Source organism: Mycteria americana, chromosome 5 (genome assembly GCF_035582795.1).
Source record: "Mycteria americana isolate JAX WOST 10 ecotype Jacksonville Zoo and Gardens chromosome 5, USCA_MyAme_1.0, whole genome shotgun sequence".
Lineage (NCBI taxonomy): Eukaryota > Metazoa > Chordata > Aves > Ciconiiformes > Ciconiidae > Mycteria > Mycteria americana.
The window spans coordinates 8748089-8771892 of NC_134369.1; the positions used below are offsets into that span (position 1 = coordinate 8748089).

At 34.5% G+C, this 23804-nt stretch overlaps 1 protein-coding gene across 2 annotated transcripts in view; it reads left to right on the top strand.

Moving 5' to 3' along the window:
• The window catches only part of ELP4 (elongator acetyltransferase complex subunit 4), a 154422-nt gene that overhangs the window by 65400 nt on the left and 65218 nt on the right, over nt 1–23804 (top strand). For both annotated transcript variants that reach the window (XM_075502052.1, XM_075502053.1), the window contains exons 8-9: nt 704–812; nt 3519–3625. In XM_075502052.1, the coding sequence (XP_075358167.1) occupies nt 704–812; nt 3519–3625 (216 nt within the window). The remainder of the gene's footprint in view (nt 1–703; nt 813–3518; nt 3626–23804) is intronic.

Sequence of the window (23804 nt, forward strand, 5' to 3'; positions counted from 1 at the left end):
CTCTGTTGTGGCCTTTGAATGTTACTTTCTGCTATATAAAATTAAGTAAAGAAAACTATGTGGAAAACAGCTTATTTAAGGCACCTGACAGTACATTGTTGCGTAAGACATAAGGCAACACTTATAAATCACAAATATCTTGAGAAATGGTAATGCAACTTGAAGCTTTAGATTCATATGTTGTGTAGAGAGGAACTTTTAGAAAGAAAAATACTAGAGAAAATGCTTTGGTTCTCCGTGTTGTTTGACTGATGACTAAAATGAATAACCATGTGGGTTGTGCATGCTCAAAATATTAGAGCTGGTATGCCTAAGTGTATTAAAAAACAAGGTTTTCAGAACACAAACAAAAGCTGGGCATCTAACTCATAGCAGAAGTCCATGAGAGGTGCTTAACTGCCACATAGCTTGTGAATATCTCTGATGGGAGCAAATGCTTATGTTATGAAGATTTAGTAGAATACGAATTTAGTGCTGAGTTAGTCCTTTTAGGGTTTCTGCTTGTCAAATGTATGTTTTCTTTAGACAGAAATTTCAAGTCCTTTTTGTTTTTAAAGAAAAAAAGCCCTCTAATGTAATTTCTAAGTATTGATGACCTATTTTTTCCCCACAGTTTGTCATTGAGAAGACCAAGGCTTACTCTATGAACATTAATTACCTTTTTCATCACATAGGATGTGTATTTTGTTTCCATGTCTTACAGAATAAAGCAATTATGGAACGTGTAACAAACTTGTCAGATATGGTAGTTGGTCTTGAATCATTTATTGGCTCTGAGAGAGAAACCAATCCATTATACAAGGATTACCACGGTAAGTTCCATCTTTAGCAATGCAAAAAGTCTGCCCTGAGTGTTTCTAGGGCACTTAGCGGCTTACCCTCCAATTGGGTATCTGCTATAAAGTAGCATTTGATTTCATTTTAGAATATACCTCGTAAATGTTTCTCCTTGCTAACCAGTCTTGAGTTGGGAAAATTTTCAGTAAAGTGCATTAAGGCTGCAAAGGAAACATGGCAACTCCTTGCATGTTGTCAAGCCGTATTACTGAGGCATGGCTCAATCAGATGTACATCTCAACAGGCAGGCTTTGGGGAATTCACATGCAGAGGAGGCTTGGCAATCATCTGACCAGCGAGCTGAACTTGTCATGAAATCAATACTTTTGATCTGCCAAGTTTTAAGTAGAGAACACGGAAAAACATATATTATATTAAGGTGAATAAACTGCTAAATGATGTGCTATATAAACTTGATCTAAAAATAACGTTCTATTTTTCAGCTTTAAGTTAAGGCACTTACGCATTTAAAGAAATGAATGTGGATATGTGTGGCGTGTAAAATATGAAACTAATTTTGGTAAAAAGTCATGTAGCCTTTCAAGTGATTTATCTTCAAATTGTGTAATTGTGTTTAATCTTGCATTTTGTTTCCCAAAGATTTTGTTAGCTGTTGTAGCAAAACTATTTAAATTTTAAAAGATTAGATTAGAAGTTATGCATAGCCAAAGCAGTGAATAGCAAACAGTTTTAGCTAATCCAGAGTGGTGCTCTGGGTGTGCATAAATTACAGCTATTATTATTGTGATACTACTGTAGTTCCATGGAAACCTTTAGTTGAAAGTGAACTGCTTATCTGAAACCTGCTGTAAACATGTGAGAATGTGGCAGTGTTTTCCATAGCAGGATATATAGAAAAAGAAGCAAAGATGGTGTTGAGACACCACTGTGTGTATGCAGGCTGTAATTAATAAATCAGAGAAAAATCTTTTTGACTATGAAAATAGTGCACATTTCATTATCTGAAAAAAGGTGAGTGAAAAAGAAACCATGAACAAAAGCTAGAATAATTTGCCTAATTATTTTTCCAACTGTATAATCGTGATGTGGCATTTGTTTATGCTAACATAATTCTGTCAATTTGATACTCCTTTTCTCAGTACTGAAGAGATCCTTTAAGACAATGTGTGTTTTAGCAGTTATTTCCTGGTTTCCTGTAAAAATGTATGCTAAATCATTTTTGGTACTACTTAATAAAAATTATATGCCAATATACATAGCTTTTGAGGTTTAGGCAACCTTAATTTAACATTCTAAAAATAGGTATTTTTAACAGTTTTAACTTTGTGGTTTCTTTTTGCTTAAGAATATATTTTAAGATTATTTATTTACTGCAGATGATGGAAGATTTTGACGTTACTCAGGAGAAGTTTGATTAAATTCTTGCATTATTTAATGAATCCTGCATTAATAATTTTATTAAGCTGCCTGCAATTTTAAATGGTTGAAAAGTCAATAAAATAACAAAATAATCATATAGATGATCCTTAAATAAAATTTTTAGAATACTGTATATAAGCAACCCTGAGTTATACCTGCTGTTCCTATATATAATAATTATATTTTGAACTCGAAAGCCAAACAATTCTTATATGTCACTGGACTGGAGGCAGGGATAGAAAGTTTCAAAGTGTAAAAATATTTTTCTAATATTATTGAGAATTTTTGTTACTAGTAACCATAAAAATCATGCTTTTTAAAGCATTCAATTTTAGGAAACTTTCATCCCTTTAGTCTTCCTTTTAAAAAAATAAATAAAACCCCGAAAGAATATTTGCCTTATTTTAAATTAGGGTTTTAGTGTTTGGGGTTTTTCTCACAGCTGCCGTTTTCAAGATGTCTTTTCTAAATGTTCAGTATTTCCATTTAGATTCTGGCTTTATGAATAGCAAATATAGGCCAGTAATTGAGAAGCCCTGTAGAATTTTCCTGGTTTTCAGATGTAGAAAATCACCCTTAGGTTGTTCAGAAACTATATTAGGCTGCACAAAAACCATCCAGCGTCCTTGTCAGAAAAAATCAGCTTGAGTTGCAGCTGACAGAATGCAGAGCTTGCAGTGCACCTAGTACTGTTAAAAACATCTAAACAACTGTATAAGCCTCCTGCATGAAGAAAACTTACTTCTCCCAGGGTGGCATAGGGGTTAAAATTTATTGAAAAACATGATCTAAATAGGTATTTTCCAGAAACTTTTTAAAAGTCATTTTCAGGGCGCAAAACGAAGTACTTCTCATTAGAGCTTCAGTGGTTATCAGTAACCCATAAGCCTTGTTTTGCTGGCTGCTTACTGGTGCATTTAATAAAATAAAGATCACTCAGCGGTGCCGTGGGCAGCATGCAAGGTGATAGCCATATTTGCTTACTGTAAATACAAGAGAAAATCACACACAAACCGGCTGTGGTTTTGACAAGTATTAAGATCCCTCTTTACATCTGTACTTCTGTACCAAAGTGCAATTAGTTTTCCTTGCACAGGGATTTCTGTTTATCTTATTCTGCTTGATTACTTGAGTATAATCGCACCGTTTGCTTCATTGCTCCTGGTAGTAAGCTCCAGTTTAAAAAGGGGAGGATGAGTGTGTGTAAATATACAGAATTCTGCTGTAAGGCTCTAATTTATGCATCTGGACGACAGCATTTTCTTAATTTTTTTCCCTCCTTTACTCTTTCTTTCCACAAGGTTTGGTTCATGTACATCAGATTCCTCGACTTAATAGCTTGATCTGTGATGTGTCAGACACGAAGGACCTTGCTTTTAGATTAAAAAGGAAGCTGTTCACCATTGAGGTAAGAGAAACAGTTTTGTTTCACTATTTAGAACCCAAAAGGTGGAGCTAATCCCATCTCTTATGTTTCGTTCTGTGAAATACATAAAATATGCATCAGATGTTGTAAATTCATTTCATTCTGGTTTTGCTGTTCAGAACGGTTTTATAAAATATTGTAATATGCCTTCTAATTAAAAATGTCTCATTTGCTGCACTAAATCAGTCTGTTATAAATAGTTTATTTTTGTTTAAAACGTACATAGAAAGTAGGCCACAACCTTCAATAACAAAGCGTGACATGTTTCTAAGGATGTCAGGAGCATATTTAATTAAATGTTAATGACTTGCTCTTACTTGTGTTAGTGGGTGGGAAAGTAGCTACATGTTATTACCCCAGTAGAGGGATTTTAATGTATAATGCTGCCTAAAATTGTGTGTGGTATGAGGGATAAGTGTCCTTATCAGTATTCAGAAACCATTTTCTTTGCATTACTGAAATCACCTTTCGCTCTTTTATGTCATTTTAAACACAGTATCATTTACACTAATGTCCTTAAGTAAATTTCCTACTAAATTTAAACTTTTTTCTGTGACCTTTATGCAGACAGTCCTGATAGAAGGCAGTAATACAAAAGATGTATTTCATTTTAATCTTGCTAAAGAGCAAATGAACATAGCACTATTAAGCAATTAGAGCTGATGTATTTATTAACCAAGTAATGCTTAGAGATGGAAGATGGCTTTTGGGGTGATGTGATAGTCATCGGTACAGTCTGGGCAAATTTTTTTTAACAAAGACATAAAACAGCCAAGCATCCCTGACACACCATTTTGTTTAATCTCTTTTCAAATGAAAAGCTCTTAAGCAGGCCACTTGTCTTAACTGCTTGAAACCATAAAAAGAGAGAATTGCCACCAATAAATTAGCATATTTTTTACTCCATCACCAAATGATGGTCAATGTGGCTTGGCACTGCTTTGGTGTTTGGGACTTCACCCTTAAGTGACCACTTTGGCCCTTATTTGACCCTCTGCCCTTTTTAGCTGGCCACTTGATAAGGTAACTTAAGGGTTCTCTCTCTTCACTGCCCCCTCCCCTTCACAATTGCAAGTAGCCCTAACCTATAAATCATTGAAAGGGCCCTATCAAGTGACAAATTAAGGTGCCCTCCTCCTAATTAATGGTCATCAATGTCTTTAATTATCTAATCCTATTGAGAGTAGTTAATAGTTAATCAGGCAGCCAGTTCTTCATGCAGGTCATCTCTGCATGAGTGCTAGAAGTTTCTCAACTAGAGGTATCCTCTTCAGAAGCCACTTAAAGGCAAATATGTGAAGGAGGGCTTTTTTCCCAAAGACATTCCTTTATAATGTTTCTCACTTTCCAGAGAATGCAGTTAGTGAAACCAGACATTGTGAGGTATTAAACCATTTTAACAACTGCTTTTGAGCAGTACATTAGAAACAAAAACCTTAATAGTCTGTGTTTGGTTTAAAATACAAATGTTCTTACTGTTTTCAGAAGTGCAGAGAAGCGTGCACCCTCATTTCACAGCATAGTAAATTCTCATTTATTATAGCTATGAATTAGAATCCGGGGGGGGGGGGGGGTGTCCTCACTATGAATCTTGACTCATAATATAATTTTTTCTGTCAGCTGTATTTGGGATTCTAATTTGTAATGTAATTTGGAAGGAAAAAAGAAAAAAAAACCTTAGCAGGAGGCTCTGAAAAAAGAATTTAATTAGCCATGGGGCAGAAGAGTTGGAAACAGGGGTGTAGTGGAACTCTTGCAACAACCTGTTGCCCTAGACATGGGTAGATGACCCACTTGTATAATCTCTCCCTTCATTGCTCAGCTGCAGCCCCTTTTGAATAACTTCAGATTTTGTTAGAGATATGCTTTCTATAAGCTGAACTGACACAAACTAGCCCTTTTTGAACATGTTAGATCACTGTCCTACTGTGATCTTCCTGTACACATTTCACTAATCTATAATACATATGTTTTTCTTCCTCATACTATTAGGGGAGGCAGACTACAGCTGGGCTGACTAGAGCAATGAGGTCAATAAGAAAATGGGAGCAAGGGAAAATTGAATTAAGAAGGGATGTGAATACAGTCTTCTAAAGTGGGTTTCTGCAGTTAGAATGCGATGAGTCAGCAGTCTGGTGGTAAAAACATAAAGCAGCACAACAGTGTGCGTTACAAGCAACAGTGTGCTTTATACAAAGTACAACTAAGTTAATGACTTCTTTAGTATGTAGCTTAAATGTGAAATGAAAATATATTTTGAGTACGTTACAGTTTTTTGAAAATTTCTGATTAGTTATATACACAATTTAGGGTAAAAATATTGACTTCTACTTGAAATGCCACAGTAAAATCAAATTGCATAAGAAAAGTTAGAAATATACAACCTATGATTTATGGCAAAATTTCTCCAAAAAGGATTTTCATCACTAGACCGTTCTTTTTTTACGGTTTAAAATAAGGGCACAGGACATGGATTTTCTCATCTCTGGATTGCTCACCAGTTAAATAACTCTTTATGGTTTGGCCCTCATCAGTAAAAAACCTTAAATGTCAAATCCGTTTTATTAGATTGCAGTTTTGTGGGAGGGACTCTGCCTCTTTATAGTCTGCAGAATCATTTAACTGTTTCAGTTTTTCTTGTATCTTCTTCGTCAAAGTAAGATTGACTGAAATGTATTCTAAAGGGATTTTTTTAAAATTCAGGATGAAAATGTTTTTTAATGAATATTTATGAGTGTTCATTTTCTATTTGTAAATTATGAGGTAAACACTTTCTAGGAAAACTTAAATGTTTATGGTAAAAGATGCAGTGGCTATATCAAGCTTTCCCAAATCTTCACACGTTAGTTACTAGCAATATATTATTATATGCAATATTATCAGCGATCTATCTTATGTGCATACCACTTTAAAGGACACAATTTTTAAGTTAGCCTGTCTAATCCTATTTCTTCCCACTTTGGAATCTTAATTAGAAGGAGATAAAAACCATCATTTGACTAAATTATTGTCTTGAATCTGTAGCAAAAGGTATAATCCGCAATTGGGCCAATTAGTGTACCCCATAGTTAGCTATGCTGAGGCAGGAAACTTGATTAGATCTGACACCAGCCTAGTTCCCACTGTTGTTTTGCCAGGTATGATGGTCAGACTTCAAAGGGCTTGAGGCATCAGCAGGGCAAGGTTTGGAGGCCAGCTTAGGTCCGGTCGTTAATCTCTCTGCTAAAACCACAGCAGCCCTCGCACAAAACAAGCTTACACGACACAATCATGCGGTATTAAAGTTTGGGTTGAGTCATGCCAATTTGCCTTTGATTTTCTGATGATTGACTAAAAGATGGCTACATGACTAGACACATACTGAAAGTTTACTGATTAGGTAAGTTCCCCAAATATTTGAAATATTTTTTGATTTCTCAGTTAAATGATATGACAACCCCTTCATCTTAATGAAACTTTTCGGCAGAATTGTTCTTGAAGTACTTTTTGCTTTGTTTGTAGCTCTGAATATAGCTTTTATCAACATTTGATAAATTTTGTAGGAACATTATGTTCATAGTTTTATTTGATAGAACTTTATCTTTGTTGTTCCAAAGCCTCCTATCAAAACTAAAGAAATCTGTGGCTAAATTTGATTTTTTCACTCCTCAAAATTTCTAAGGCAACATTGTTTGTCTTTGTTATTTAGGTACATTTGCAATTACTCGCAAAAAGGGAATTTCCTCTTAATTATTTTCCACCTCACCGTTAAGTAAAGCGCTGTTCCACGGCTGCGATTACATAAGTGTTCCTTTCTTTTGCAGTCTGATTTGTTGAAATATTGCAGTAACAGTGACATGTTTCCATTCTGAGAAAAGCCTAAGGCTGCTTTAGTATTATTCCAAATGATTGAAATTGCCATCTTGCTGACTTTCCCTTGGGCAGCTTAAGGCCTGTTTACTTTTGTATTTGTTTCACATGTTCCCTCTGAGTTTGGCTGGCAGGACATCATTACCTGGTTTGACAAGACAGTTGGAGAAGACTCATATTTGATTAACTCCCTTTGTTACTGTCTAGTCAACATAAACCTCTGAAATGATGTATTTAAAGTTAAAACTTTGGATAAATTCAGATAAATGTTGGCAAATAGGAAAGTTTGTGAGTTTTTTTTTTAATTCCCTAGTTTTGCTTTACTGCTGATTTTTTAAGTCTTCAGGTAACAGTCAATTGTTAATAGTATAGAGAAGAAGTAATAGTAATAGAGAAGAAGCTTTTTCCTACAAGTTGTATAATATAGTTTGTCTAATAAATAGTTGTTGTGAATTTTTTTTTTTTTTTAATTTTGATCAATACACAAGTAAGAGCCAGCTAATATGAGTTTGTTTTTAATGGCTGTATAACACCTGTGCAAACTAGAATAAAAATCTTTGAAAGACAGCTCTGTTTGAACCCAAGTGTCATATACTATATAAAGAATTGCCACACAGAAAAAATAAGTAAGATTCCAGAGCTTAATGTATGAGTTCTGGAGATTTTTTTTCTGAGAGGTGTTTCCTAACAGGAGGAGGAGAAAGTCAGAATTAGAGTCCTGTGGCAGGAATGTTGCTGGTTTCTCAGTGGCAGGCAGATACAATATGGTACTATGGAGCACTCTGCAATGCATTTTTCCTAGTGGTAATTGCCAGAGTAATAGGTTATGTCTTTGGAAGGAAACATAATCACAAAAACCAGCAATTGAGCCTGTATAGAATTTAAAATAAATGTATGATTCCAAAGGCATTAAAATAATGTCCTTTCTTCATCTATCAATAAAGGACTATAAGAAAATTAATGATTGCCAAAATAAGCAATATTTAATTGCAACTCCAGATATTCATGTGTATGTTATGGGGCCAGCATTGGTATTTGGAAGAAGGCTTAAAACTCTTTTCTTTTAAGGTGGTGAATTTGGCAATTAAAAACAGGAAATATGTCTTAGGTAGCTTCCATCTGAAATCTCTGTATTTCTACTTGGTTTTTTTCATTCTGTCCCCTTTCATTGCTTATTTTATACAGACTATAGTGTGGTAAACTTCTTATTTGTAAAGGAGAAGTGCAATTAGCCACTGCTGTAGATTATTTACCAAAACAGGTGGGTAAAACCAAGTCAGAACTGATGCCTGCAGTGCTTCAGTGTGGTATTAACATAGCACAAGTTTGGCCCTAAGTGACTCAGGAGATGGTGATGTCACTGAGTGCCAGAACAGTGCTCCCGGAAACATTTTGTAATTATGCATTAAACGCATCAAGAACAGGTATGGACATAATGGTTTAGGGTTACTCATGAGCTATTTCTTCTGGAAGAATAAATCAACCCATATGTCACCAGTACATATGGGATCAGCATATATTTAAAATATGCACACATGCCATACCAACCTCTGTATCAGTGAGAATTAGACAGTGTCCACTGTACCTCTAATAGCATCACTTCTCATAGGCTTCTTCCAAGAAAATTTGAAGCATCCTTCATTAATGACTCACCCTAATCCTGATTATATTTCACTGATGTTTATAAAGTTGAGTAATTTTGTAAATAAACAAAAGCATTTGAATTAATGAACTATTTTAGGCAATACTTTTAACAAAAAGAATCTGTGAACCTGAGAGCTGACAAAAGGCAAAACATTGGTTTATTAGAAATTTGAGTAAGGTGATAGTTCTATAGCCATCAGTCAGTAAAATACGGAAATGAATTCTTGTTCGCTGAGGTAAAGTTCACACAACGTAACACCAAAACTAATATATGCTACACGATACATGTTGTAATACTGGGACCTTAGTCAGTATACCTTTGAATATAGATAAAAGCAACTCTATTTTAAGATCGTGCACTGGTGACATTACAAGACTTGACCCCATGTTAGGGCCTTACAACCTCAGAACGGAACCTGCTTTTACCAAGACAGAGGGTAACATGGTTGTGACTGCCTGGCTGGCCAGTGCCTGGAGCATGGATGAAACTTTATAGGTATTCCTGGTTCAAAGGTGAGACAGAACATCTCTGAAGTGTTACAGAAAGTATATTTCTTTAATTTTCTAATGTAATAAAACCTTTGGGGCCTCTCGTCCCCTTGTATTTGAGAACACAAGTACCCTTGGGGCTTACGTGGAAAACTTCTCTTTCTCTTCAGCCTGCCTTGAGCAGATAGCATCATACCTGGCAAACTCTAGTACAGGATGCTCCACTTCAGCTCAAGGACTCAAATGCAGGCAACTCTGCATATAAAACTAAACTTTCTAACAGAGAGAAGTAAATCACTGTAATAAAATTCAGCTGAAATTTATGCCAGTCAAACCCCTGTTGCATTGATTTTTCCTGTCCATTTTCCCTATGATTTTAATAAAGACATTACCACTGGCTTATTTAAACATAGATCAAAAGATAGTCATTATACCATAACATTTTCTTAATCTAAAATTAGTAATACTGCAAAAAGATTCTCCTGCAAAACTAATTCTGTCATAATTCCAAGCTCCATTCTGCATTATTTCATCTAGTAGCCAGTTCAGGTTCTCTTTACCTGGTATGGTGTACTTCACTGAATTGTTTTGTCAGATGCTGTCAAGCCAACCTACCATTGTTAAAGAAAATCAAACTAAATCATTTTGGCATGAGCCTTCCAGGAATAAGGCACAGAATATGAAGGGTTTGATGAAATCAAGGATTTGATTTCAATATTGTAAAAGACTGCCTGTCAAAAATGTATTACATTCTTTCAAACAATTTTGAATAAATAAACGTGTTTAAAATTGTGACAGTACAATTTAGATAAAGTTTTGGGAGATATTTTTAAATTATAATAACTTGAGGTAAAACAATACTTGGAGTGCTCCTATTTAAAAAGAAAAAACCCTCTGAATGCTAATGGTACATACAACTGAAATCAAGTAATAAATTTTACTTGGTATATGGAATTTCAGAACACTTGTATCTTGTGAACATGTGGAAAAATTTAATTTGAAAATATCACCTTCTTATTGTGTAATACTGAATAAAATTATTTTGGTATTCTGAAGATGAATACAGGAAGGTACCGTTAACTTTTAGATTGCATATGAAGATTTGTAATATTCTGAAATTTATTTCATACTTAATTTTGGTTTCTGGATTGTTTGACATTATACAAGTATATCATGAGGGCTCCATTCAATTTTTCAAAACTTTAACACTTATAATACAGTGCATCTGCAGTTCCTTGTCAGTAAACAGGACTCATATATATTTTTATTTAAACAAATTATTATGTTGTTTAGAAATATTTATACCATAATTGTGTTGTCGCAATGGAAGAACGTGCAACAAAGCCATTAGTGCAATTAAAGGTCACTTGTACATATTGTAATGGACTGCTCATTCACTGGATCGGTGTTAAGGGTTAGTGCTGCAGCATGAAATGGATTGGCCTTGTTCAGTCTGTAAATAAATGGGTCAACGTGTATTTGCCAGACAAAGTAGTTGACATATTCCCACTTTCTTAGTATTAGAAGACAGGTAGGCTAAAGAGATCTTTTGTAAAAATGTTAGTTGGTAAAGATTAAAAAACTCTTTATCTACAAGGATTATATTTTTCACTAAAGTAGTAGTGCTTTTTAGACAAAGGTCTGTAGGTATAAGTTAGAAAGATACTGATGGTGAGTTATTAAGAAGCAAAAAGAATTAAGCACCATATTCATAGTAGTTCTCAGCAGGAGCTGAGTGTCACCTCCTTCAAATACTCTTTAAAATACCACCAAATTTTAATAAAAATACCGTATTTCATATTGTATGATGTTCTCACTTTTAAATAATAGCGAATTCAATCATGCCATCACACAATGAAACAGATTGCTGAATTTTATGTGTCTCTGTAAATGCAGGAAAATAAAAATTAAAGCTTATAGGAAGTCACATTTCCTCAACCACAGGCCTGTATCATATATGAACCTTATTGAAATGTATTGAAGTAGGAGTTCAGGGCTGTTACTGAAAAGTTGAGAATAGGATGACTTTGCATCTCCACATGGAAGATGGGCATCCATCTGGATCTTCATGTCTCAATACTGTTTGTTATGCTTTTGATTATTATCTTTGGGCAGAAAGTGATTTAAAGTACTCTGTGAACTAGGAAACTGTAAGATAGCCCCATCAAAAACTTGGAAAGGGTTAAAATGTCATTTTGTAGAAAAACAGACCAATGTTGCCAAATGTTTGCTGTGACTAGTAACATGCTTGATCAAACAAGTTCCAAAATATTTTATTGTAATTTTGCAAATTCAAGATTAAGGGTTAACATTTCCAGTCTTACAAAAATATTAGTGATTTTGGATGAACATAAATCTGTAAGGGAACTAGAAATTTGTGGTTTCTTTAAATTTTTCACCTCTACAAAAACTGTTCCGTACCATTTTGCTGTTCTGTTTATTTTACTGATTCACGAAGAATATTACCCTTTACTGAACTGTTAACATACAGGAACATTTTTTTATTTTGTTTTTATTGAGGGCAAACTAGTCTTATTATTCTTAGTCTGAAAGACTTACCAAAAGTGCCAAAAAGAGAAAGGAGAAAAAAATATACATAGACTGCAGAGTACTGTAGGTGAAGAAAAAAATGTTCTATAACCATTGTGCAAATACAACTTTCTGCTTTGGCCCTAATTATGGGGTATTATTTGTGACTGAATTCCAGAGTACATTTTATTTTTATATTCCTGGCCAAGAGGAGTGTGCAAAAAGTAGATTGTCATAAGCAAAAAGGCTGAGGACTGCAGTGCCTAAGGCATAAATAAACTTAGATTTTGGTCATGCTATCTTATTGCTCTCTTTCTCATAGTTGTTTTAGTTGCATGTTTTTGATTTTTTTTAAATTTGCTTTTTCTTGGTTGTATTACATATGGTTTTCAGAGGATTCTGTTATCATACATAAGGCAATTTAAAATTTCTCACTGCATGTTAAAACTCAACAGCTTTTGAAATACCAAATGAGACTGTCTCCAAGAAGAAAAATATTATTTATTGCATTTAAAGGGGTATTTCTGGCCAGCTTAACATTAACATAATATTAACCCCCTTCAGAATAATAGCTTGAATTTGAATGACATTACCAAGTAACAGTTCAGCTCCCTCTTTCCTCATTCCTTCCTTCCGAAGAAAGTGAACGGTAATTGTGTAGTGTACAATAACTAAAGCTTTGTATTGATGTCCATAAATACATAAATAAATAAAGTTAATTGAGGTCCCAACTTATACCAGCCATAGACTGCTTGACTTTCAGAAAACAGATGGTAGTGCTCACTGAAAATAATTCACTTGAAATGCTCATTTCGGGTATTTAAGGTCTGAGAAACCTATGGTTTTTAGCTTATGAAAATACTCTCTATGGGCTCTTCATCTTTTTTCCTGTTTCAAGTCTGTTATAGCAAAAATGACTGAAGAATTTTCACTCTGATGTTCATAAAATTCCTATGTTTACAAAACAGTTACCAAACGGACTTACCTTTTTGTCATATTAAACCGCTAATCTTTGGGCAGTATGTCTGCTTGAGTCATGTTTAGAAGTAAAAGCAGAAAACAAAAATAAAGAAATTTATCACTTTTAAGTAGGAGGATGTGAGTATTGCTGTGCAAGAGAAATCAATTTCACCTTGCATCCAAAACAGTGCTTGCTGTTCTTAAAGTAACCTGATTGCTTAATATTTAAAGTTTTAAGATCTTAAGTAATCTTTGCTATGGAGCTGTACATTCATTTGTTCTGACAAAGATAGGCTTTGTGTGACTTGCATATGAATGTTTGAGAAGGACAACTTGGCCATGGCAGCTGAGTCTTGAGGGCACTTCTGAAGTCTCCATGATATACCCAGATTATCTGCTGAGGGTTTGAATAGAACCTTAAAGGTGTATTTGTAAGCAAAACATTTCACGTGTTTGGATAATAGCTGTACAGTGACCTGCCTTGTCATTGGGTTGGCTCCAGCCTCTCCAGCTGGAGGAGTTAAGAACTGTGCACTTGGCAGATAGGCTTGGGGTCTGTGAGTGACAGGAAAACTTTCACATCGGCAGTTGCAATCCACTGTTCTCAGTCAAGGATTACAGTGTTCCAGTATAGTTTTCAGACATGCACCCTTACTTGCTTTTATTTGTGAGCCAACACAATTAGATGAACCAGAGGAAAAGTTTTGCCTGTGTACTGAGTCTTACTGGTACTTCTTGCTTTTAAGGGCTTCTACGTGCAGCCTTAAGTTTGTGTGGTTACCTGCGTATTGGTGGCAAGTATAGCAGATATTCACCACTTTTTATTTTAAATGATGTATCACATAAGAGTGGAAAAGTTTAAACTAGGGAAGACCTTGTTCTGTTATTTTTGTTGGCCTAAAGACATAGGTGTCCTGAATTTGCAGTGCTCACTTGCAGATTGAGACTGGGAACCAAGTAGGGTATGGTGAAGCTACACTCTCGGGACTGACCAAGGAAAGTCTGCTCGTAGCTATAGCCACAGCTTGTCCCCATCTTGATATACAGTATGTGTGATGTATAGAATAAACACATCCCTCAGCCACTTGAGCTGCCATATGTTACTAACTGAGCAGCATTTTATTTTCAGCTCTTTATTATGTGGTGTTTGTTATCTGTTGGTTGCATCTCTTCTGTCATTGATTTATTAGGGTTTTAGTAATGTGTTGCTTTACACTGTGGTCTGTTAAGTCACTTATGTCTCAGGTCAGCAATCTAAAGCCCCTGAGGCAACATCATATACTTCTTAATCAGTACTTCTCACCTTTTAGTATAAAGCTTTGTAATTCTGGGCGGATTACAGGTTTCCTATGCTGTCTCAAATGCCCTTTCACAACCCTTTTGCTACCAGCGTGACAGGAGTTATATGAGCTTTTGCTGCTGTAATATAGGGAAAAATGGTTCTACTTCTGGGATGAGTGTTTATTAAGAGATACAAACCAGTACTTAATTTGTAATTCTTCTGCTGTTAAAACAAGGAATTAATAAGAAGGAAATGTAATATTTGTGTTTAGATCTGATCCTCAATAGTAGCATAGCCATGGGCTGTTTGTGCTTGGTCTACATCATCTAGACTAAAAATAGCCTTCCTGTCATTTTATTGGCAGAGTTTTAGCTACTCCTTTAATTCTGTTTAAAAATGGATAGAGAGAAAGACAGCATAAATATTGAATGTGTGCAGATATTCCAGTAAGTAACTAGCAGGAGATTCCTAGTGCTTTGAAGAGCTGTGTAGCTAAATGGAATTCATGTTTTTCTTAAATAAAGAGACATTTTGTAAATGATGATCATTTTTAAATGTATTAGGTTAATTTTTATTTTTGTGTTTGTATCATTAAAAGTTATTTTTAAATATCTGGGCATTAACATATTTGCTTTATTTTTATTAGTGTCCTGCTTAGGTTTTGTTCTTTTTAGGCTTCCTTTACATTTTGATAAGAAATTATTTATGAGATATTTCATGTCTCATCAGTTAAATAAAAAGCCACATTATTTCTGATTGTTCTTTTATTAAAGTGAGTTTTTGGAGAGTAAGAAGAAAAATCACTACTGCCTGCTAAAATCTTGAGCAATAGTCTGAAAAATTATGTTTTGTTATGTTTTGGTTTTTGAAAACCTGTGGAAACAGCAAACTGGCTTGTTCTTGTTCTGTCTGTCCTAAGAAATCATGGGCTACTTTAGGAACTTTCAGGACCACAGTTATAGTATGGAAAAGACACAGCTTTGAGGTGGACTTGCATCTATGTTGTCTTTTTCCTGATCTGAGAAGGGCATTCTGGCTTTGAAAAAGCCATGAGAATTAGATTCAGGTTACTGAAATGCCCCTAAACCTACAAAGGAAAATTTTTGCTGTGTTTGTAGGGTTAGACTCTAAGGTAAAAGGGTTACACTGAAATAATTTTGTCAGTGGATTACTTATATCCTTATATAAGAAGCACGTTTTCCTTGTGTAGTCTGAACTAAAATTTATATGCGTACCATGGTCTCTTCTACTTTTGCCTCTCCTGTCTTGCTCATCCACACCATGGTGTGTATTTGCGTCCTTTAGGACAATATTACTCTGGACATTCAGTTTAGGAGTTGTTTGTACTCACACAAATATGCGTATCTGGAATACTTTCTTGCAGCATTTATTTGTTTTTCGTTATTTTTTGTTTCTCGAGTTTGTGTTTTGAAATTATATTGTTACTTTACAAATTGATCCAGAAGATTAGCATTGATTGAAGGTGCGGTAAGAGAAGGTGTGTTTGAAAGTAAGTTATGTTAACTGCTGCTTTTATGGAAGGATGTCGGTGTTGTTACAAATGAGATTATGAAAAGAGAAGCAATCGATGTTGCAGTTTTTAAATTAGAGCATCCAAAGTAGAGTGAATAGTTGCATTCCATCAGTTGCAAGTGCATAGCATTGACATAGGAGGGTATCAGTTTTCAGAACTGATAATGAAAACAGAGTATTTACTAGCGAAAATTGGGCATAACTGGAGTATTGTTATATGTACAGTCTAGACATCTGGTAAAAATATTTCTAAACAAAGCGGAATTTGTACAAAGCCAGAAATAGTCAGAGATCGTTTCTATTGGGAGAAGTATTGCCATTTCTATGAAGTATTTAGTTAATGAACATTCAAACTATTTTATGAGTATTTTTTAAGCTTTTTTTTCCCTAAAAGAGGAAGTATGGTTCCATACAAGATTGCATTGCTAAAAGATTTACTGTTCTCAGCCTAATGAAAATATTGTAAAATTACTTCCTATCTTGAAAAATCAAACCAGCCATTCTTGTTTCAAGTTTCATCTAATATATTGTTCCATATGGTTGTACGATAAACACATTATTCCTTGAACAGGAATTAAGAGTAAAGCTGCCAGGAAGGGGTTTTGTTGTCAGAGTAGTTCCCGCCTCATGTTTTGTAAGAGATTTCATGGTCCCATTGTAAAGAGTGGATGATTTAAAACGTGTTCCCAAGATAAACTTTCCCATTGTCATTAATGAGGATGGATAATACTGAGTGACAAGTGCATTAGGAATGACACAGAAAGAGCTGTTAGATTTGTCAGAGCATATCACTTCAGGCGATGAAACTTGAGGACATTCTCTTTTAGCAATTTTTTGCTATTTATTGGAGAACCAAGGATTGTGATTGCTCACACAGGTGGATTTTACTGTTTTGTTCATTAAATATTTAGGTACCTTTGAAAAGGTAAAGGTGATAAATATGACCATTATTCTCCACTGTGAGGAGTGCCAGTGGTTGCTTTGCTTACAAATAATTCAGCAACACTAATATACCTTTTATTTGTTTTAAAAATGTTTATTTGGTGGATAATCTTTAATTTGCAATATTTTTACTGAACAGGAATATTTAAAGTTATATAATAAATGCTCCGAACTGTCATAGTGAAGCTTCTGGGATAAAGAAGCTTAAAATTAGGACACTATACATGTAATTTACATTGACTTAAAAAATTGTATTTCACCATAGAGAAAGACTTTTTAAATATTTATCTCTGAATAATTAATAATGTATGACTTTTTCTGGTGTTTAAAATCTTTCCAAACTACAACATGCCTATCAATTTCCATTTTGAACATGCAATTGGTCACTTTTTCGCCTTGATTCATCTTGCCTGGCTGCCAACCAAATTTTGCCTCCGTGTACCTTCTTGACATTAATAATGACTGAGTTTCTGTTCGTTTGCGTGCAAGATTTCCCAAGCGGCAGTTTGGGGCTGGGATAAACTATCTATCATGATTGCGTACAACTAATCTGCCTCAACCAAACCACCCAATGATTGAAATTGCATTTGACAATTCACCTCTCCTTGGCGTGCCTGAGGTGAACATAGCTACAGACCATCCCCGGAAGGGCACAGCAACTCCTCCATATGTTGGGGAGGATCCTTTTATTTGTGTCAAGAGACTTTTAGCAAAGCATGTTTAGGCAGAGATTTTTTTTTTCGTAGATTTCCTTATTTTCAGATACATGACTGCCACTTTCTCCTAACCAAAGCATTTTGGGTTTGTGAAGCATTTTCTGATTTTTAATTCATTAAAGCTGTTAAACTCTTTCTCTGAGATTAACCAGTGCGATATTGGATGTATAGGAGATAAAAAATTCAAGATGTGTTTAAAACGTCATGTATTGTTTGTGAGAACGTTATGCTATTAATAGACCAGTAGTGCTAGTCAAACATCAGACAAGATGCCTATTACCGTGTTGACCTTTACCAAAGCTTACACCTGCTTGGAGCGTTCTGATAATACAGAACCTAAGAAAGAATGACAAAGCAAAATCTGCTTCTGTCATGTAAGAAATCTTTTAATTCTTTTCCAAATGTTGAATTAATTCATATTGTTTATACTCACTGTTTTGAAAAGCTGTGTGTGCAAACACGATCTGACAAAACAGACCCTTTATTTCTGTCTAAGATTACTCAAATAATCTTCAGAGTAAAAAGCTTTCTAGGATTGCTTTTTGCTAAGTATTGTCCTTTTTGTATGAAGTCATTTTTATCATAATAATTTAAGTAATAGCCTATGCCATCAGGAGTGCTACTTTTCATTAGAGATGTGTATCATTAGCTTCACAGATATAATTAATTTGTTCACACAGATATAATTAATTTGTTAAAATACAAAGTTTCTGAATAGTTAGGGTAATAAAATTCTCTTTCTAGGGAGATAATTTCTTTGTAGTTTTCTGTTACAGTTCCAATATATTGAGTTAAAACATACACTGTTTTGATATATGGGTCCCTTCCAACTCGAGATATTCCATGGTTCTGTGATAATCCAGATAGAAGATACTGGAGAATTGCGTTCTGGAATATGTTTTGATTTCTCACTGTTTTGTGCAACAGCGTGGTTTGCTGTATTTGTGTAGTTCAACAGAAGAATAATGATTCTCAGTCAAATTGTCCTTTCAAAAAAGTACAGTCCATTCCTGTTGCTGAAAAGGCGAGTTTCAGTGGTGCGCTCATAAAGGCATAACTATCAGCCTAATTTTCTTTCTGACACATCAAGTCATACTTCTCTCCTTTCTTAAAACTGAAATACATTTTTTCAAGCACTTTCATTCAGCAGATTAAGTTCAAGCTGAATTAATAATCTTTTTGAAATGCTTGACAGGTGAATGTAGTACATGTATCTATCTTAGTTGTGTGCGGGAAGCTAAGTAATATGGGTATCATGCTTTCTGTAGCATTTCCAGCCAACAAGTCCAGAAGAGTCAGGACCCTTTTGAATGTATAAATCATTAATCTTAGTAACCAGCTGCTCTGAAGGCAGGGAAGAATAACTCAGCCACACAGCCATGATCAGTTCACTTGTTACAGTAACAGTGTACTAAATCTACCCATAATTTATGTCCTGCTTTCCATATTTATTCATTTATTATAATTAATTTTGTTCTCGACCTTTTTTCTTTGAGTGTATCTCTATGGCACAACACATTGCCCTGTGTAAATGCTGCTATCTCTAAACCAGCTCTCATGAGTACAAAAGCAATACTGCCACGTTAGACCTGGTAGCCCAAGCAGAGCACCCACTTAACCCACTTAACCACAACTGTTTGCATCATATTGCCTCAACATGTTCTTATTCTTTGTCGTTACTGTTTGGTTTGTACATGATTCCAGAACTTTTGTTTTTCCCTTGGTAGTAACCACGACTCCTTAAAGAATAACTTCTTACATTTTTAGTCTGGATTTGAGATTTTATTATGTATTCTTTCCTGTGTGCCATCAAAGCTTTATGCTATGACTTGGCATAATGACCTTCCTCATATATAATAGTTCTTGTCCACATCAGAAGAAACACTTGTCATTAAAAAATGAGATCTTTTTCAGGCCTCTGCTATTACGTATTACATAGCTATACTGTTTTTATGGTCTATAAAACAATATTAAAGGGGTTTGGAGGTGGCAGAGGAGTTCCATCCTGTTACCACTGCAGTGCCAAAGAAATTATGGAAGAGTGATTTGGATTGTTGGGGTCTGCTAATTCATCAACAGTTTGAAAAATGAAAAGTTCACATCCTGCTATTCCTATTAAAATAAGGATTGATGCTGGTTAGAGAGTTTTTCTTTAATCTTGCTTAAAAGGAGTTTGATGCTGGGTTATCAATACATTCCTAAAATATCACAATTCCAGTTACTTAGACGTTTTCAATTTTTATGCAAAAACTTACAAATCTGACATTAGAAGCAACTACAGGTTTAAAAATAATTTAAAAATAAAGACCGTAGCAGACTGGGGTATTTTTATGATATATTTAAGTCTAAATCTTGAAACATTGGTGAACTGCTGATTCTTGAAAACATTGTCTATAAAAAAAAGATTATTTTGGTTATGATGACTTATGAGTATATATCTGCTTGTCTTGATTGATTCCTCTGTGTTAGTCTGAGCCCTTTAGTCACTTCTCAGCTTAGATTTTTTTTTTTTGTTTCAATATTCCAATTTTGATTTCTTAGATAGTTTGTATGCGACAGTTCCTTGTCTATCCAGAAGCATACGTGACAGCTCCTTTCTGGGAGTACTGAGTGGCAGTGACTGAAAAGACAGATTACTGGTTTTATAACATGCAGTTTTATAGTACTATGACTTTGACTTCTGGTGTATTCAGCCATATTAATTACCCAAGAATGGTTTGTGACTTACGACTTCAATGAAAACCTAAGATTAGTGATATATTAAATACATGGTAACTTGACCAACTACACTTTTGGGACTAAGTTTGTTGACCACTTCCTAATTCTTAACAGCCTTAAAATGAAGATTTTTTTATAAATCTATGTATTGAAGTGTTCAAGATACTTTGTTATCTGCACCAGTTTTGTTAGCAAATAGGTCATGGTGTCCTGATGTGTGCTGATGACTTAGCCTTGTATATTTACCAAAGATCTGAGTTTGAAATTATTGAATAAATTGGTTTGGTAGCATTGTAAGCATGATTTCCTGTCAGTTGTTACTTCCTATCACTTAGGTATATCTTGCAGTTTTACATAGTTTGTTAAACATAATATGTAGTACAGTTATTTCATGTATCAGGTATCCAAGAAAGATGTGCATTGTAAAGAAAAGGTGAAGCTGTCCAAAATGAGAAAAATTAATGTATTATCTTTTTTTAAAATAAGCAGCAAGCTTTAAAAAAAGATCTGAAATATATTTTTTAATAATCTTGTCAACTTTAATTGTACACTTGAATTTATTTCATTCGTCTTCTCACACTCAGTTATGCCCTCATCACCAACTAGTTCTGACCTTAGGATTTCTAAATGTACTTACATGCAATTACAGTAGTCATTGAACATTACATTTTAAGATGAAAATGCAGTTATTTATAATTTCTTCCAAGCAACTTCTCTCTATTAATCTAAATAAGATCATTAGATGGCCTTGTGTAAAGTATTTACAGGCAAAAAGAAGTTCTTTTAGTAAAAAAAGGATTTCCGTGTATTTCTTCATGTTGTTTGGGTGACGCATATTGATACAGTTTTTATAATTCAGGCATTTCAACCATTACTGATATAGGCTTTAAGTGCTTGTACATTCAAATATAGCACACAATATGGCATGTATAAATGGTGTCATATCTCACTAGGTCTTTCCACTGGAAGTCAGTAGTGCCCAAGCTAGATCATAAAACTTGTCTATCCTCTTGAATGTCTCTTGTGCATGGCATTTTAGGCTTTAAAAGTGCAGTACCTATCTTTGAAACATTTTAAATCAGTATGAGACAAGACTGTTGGGATACAGTTAATGTTTTTATATATGAAAAAGAAATATTTCCTGGTTTGAAAAATTGAATGCAAGTTACACTGGAAAGTTACAACCTAAATACATTTATAAAATAGATAACTATTATGGTAGCCTTCTAAGTATCCAGATGCAGCAAACAGCAGGAATCACAGATTCCTATGTGGAATTGGTCACTTCAATCAGGATGAGATTGCTTCGTGTAAGACCAACATATGAAAGTTTCCCAAGTTCCAATTAAATATTACCTGAACGTTTTTTTGTATATACTTAAATATATATGTTCTTTTAAAGTGGAAGGTTAAATAGTAAGCTTATTTATCATAATCCAGCTCTCATCATACTTCAGTGGATTTGGGATTGCTAGGTCCTATGGGTATTCATGCATCTTAAGTAACTACAGCAGTTGTGACAGCAATGAAGTTACTGGTAAGAAGTCTTCAAGACATTAAAACGTCATAAAGAGCAGATAAAGTTGATGCAAATCTAGTCTGTAATTCAAGGAAGGCTTCCCCATCAATTTCCATATCTACACACACTGCAGTGATTCATAACAGCTTTGTTATTGTAGAAGCAAGAAGAGATCATTACAATGCCTTTGTATTACAGAAGCATAATTTTAAAATCCACTTTAAATTATTGCTTTTGGAGACTGAAAATAGAATAGATTTTAAACTTCTACTTCAAAAAAATAGTAATTTTTATAAGAGAGAATATGTAATTCTCTCTGTCGTGTTGATAAAACTTCACGTATTCTTGATCCTTTGAAAAATACTTCATGGACCACACATAATTGTGATTCCTGAGATATGACAGATGTTAGGAAAGTGTCAAGTCACACTTTCCGTTGACTAAAGACCTTATGTAAAAATGTACAAAAAACTCATTTTGGGTTTTTTGATTTGCAAGCAATGAGAGCTATTTACACAACACTGTACTGCAGTGACTGTTGATTTGTGAAATGGAGTAGACCCTGAATGTGTTTGTGCAAATGGAATCAATAGAAAGCTGCAGGAGCATCTGGTTGATATGTCTGTAAAACTCATACCCATTACTTGGAAAAAATCAGATAGTCTGGAAGTAAAATAATAGCAGAGGCATCATTTGCCCTTTCAGAGAGCAGGATGAATCATAGGGGATTGGATTACAATTACAACTAAAAACAAGGGTACTTTGGCTTGGCTAAAGTTGACCCCAGGAATTCAGCTGATACTCTTTTTCAGTTTTTTCATGAGAGCAAGTGCCCAAATAGGCATAACAGTAAATGGTCACAATGTGTAAAATGTACTATTTTTTTATAGTTTGAAAGAAAGAACATGAGTATATCTAGAGAGAAAAACATCTTTTTGGGAGCAAGGGCTTTATTTAATTCAGCAAGTGTTTACATACTAATTTAAGACAGACTTGATCATTGTTCAGGTTATTTGGCTTAAAATACTAATAGTATATCCTAAATGCATATATGATAAGACTGCTGTCAGTTTAAAATAAAGTTAAGACACATGGCTGAGAGAACATATGGGACTTTGAATGAATTTTGGGTTTCATCAGGTATGATCTGTGGCAGAGCAAACAATACTAGTTACAGGAGTGTTCCTCATAATGACTGACTTATACAGAAGTCTTGAAAAAAAGTATAAGAGCTAGCAGAAGAGAGCATGCAAAAAAAAAAAAAAGGTGTTGCATATAATAGAACAACAGAAAAACACCAAAAAAATTATAGCATCCACTCTTGAAACTGAATAGTGATTTTTCAATCAGAGCAGTCTGTCGATACATTGTGGTATTGTGATATGTTGCCATGTTTGTGTTTCAAAACTAATTTTGGGAAGCCATTCATTTTTAAAAACAATGTCTTAACATCTTATAGATGTTGAACTACTTTCCAACATTTTCTGCTGAATTTGCAATGCTACCATATGTAAAGAGAGCTATTGGAAAATATTTAATTAGCAACATTCACACTATAAATCTTAATCTTGGGATGGACTTCATATACAAGTGCGAACTCTGTAAAAACGAAGTAAATAGAACTAGATGTAAAGTGATAAATCAGGCCACATAGACGTATGTGATATATATTCTTTATATAATCCTGTGTAGTTTATATCTTTGAGCTGTGGTCACTGTTTTTTGGCTCGTGTTACTGTTCACAGAATCACAGAATCGTATAGGTTGGAAAAGACCTTTAAGATCATCAAGTCCAACCGTAAACCTAACACTACCAAGACCACCACTATACCATGTCCCTAAGCACCTCATCCAAACGTCTTTTAAATACCTCCAGCAATGGTGACTCAACCAGTCCCTGGGCAGCCTGTTCCAATGCTTGATAACCCTTTCAGTGAAGTAAAATTTCCTAATATCCAGTCTAAACCTCCCCTGGCACAA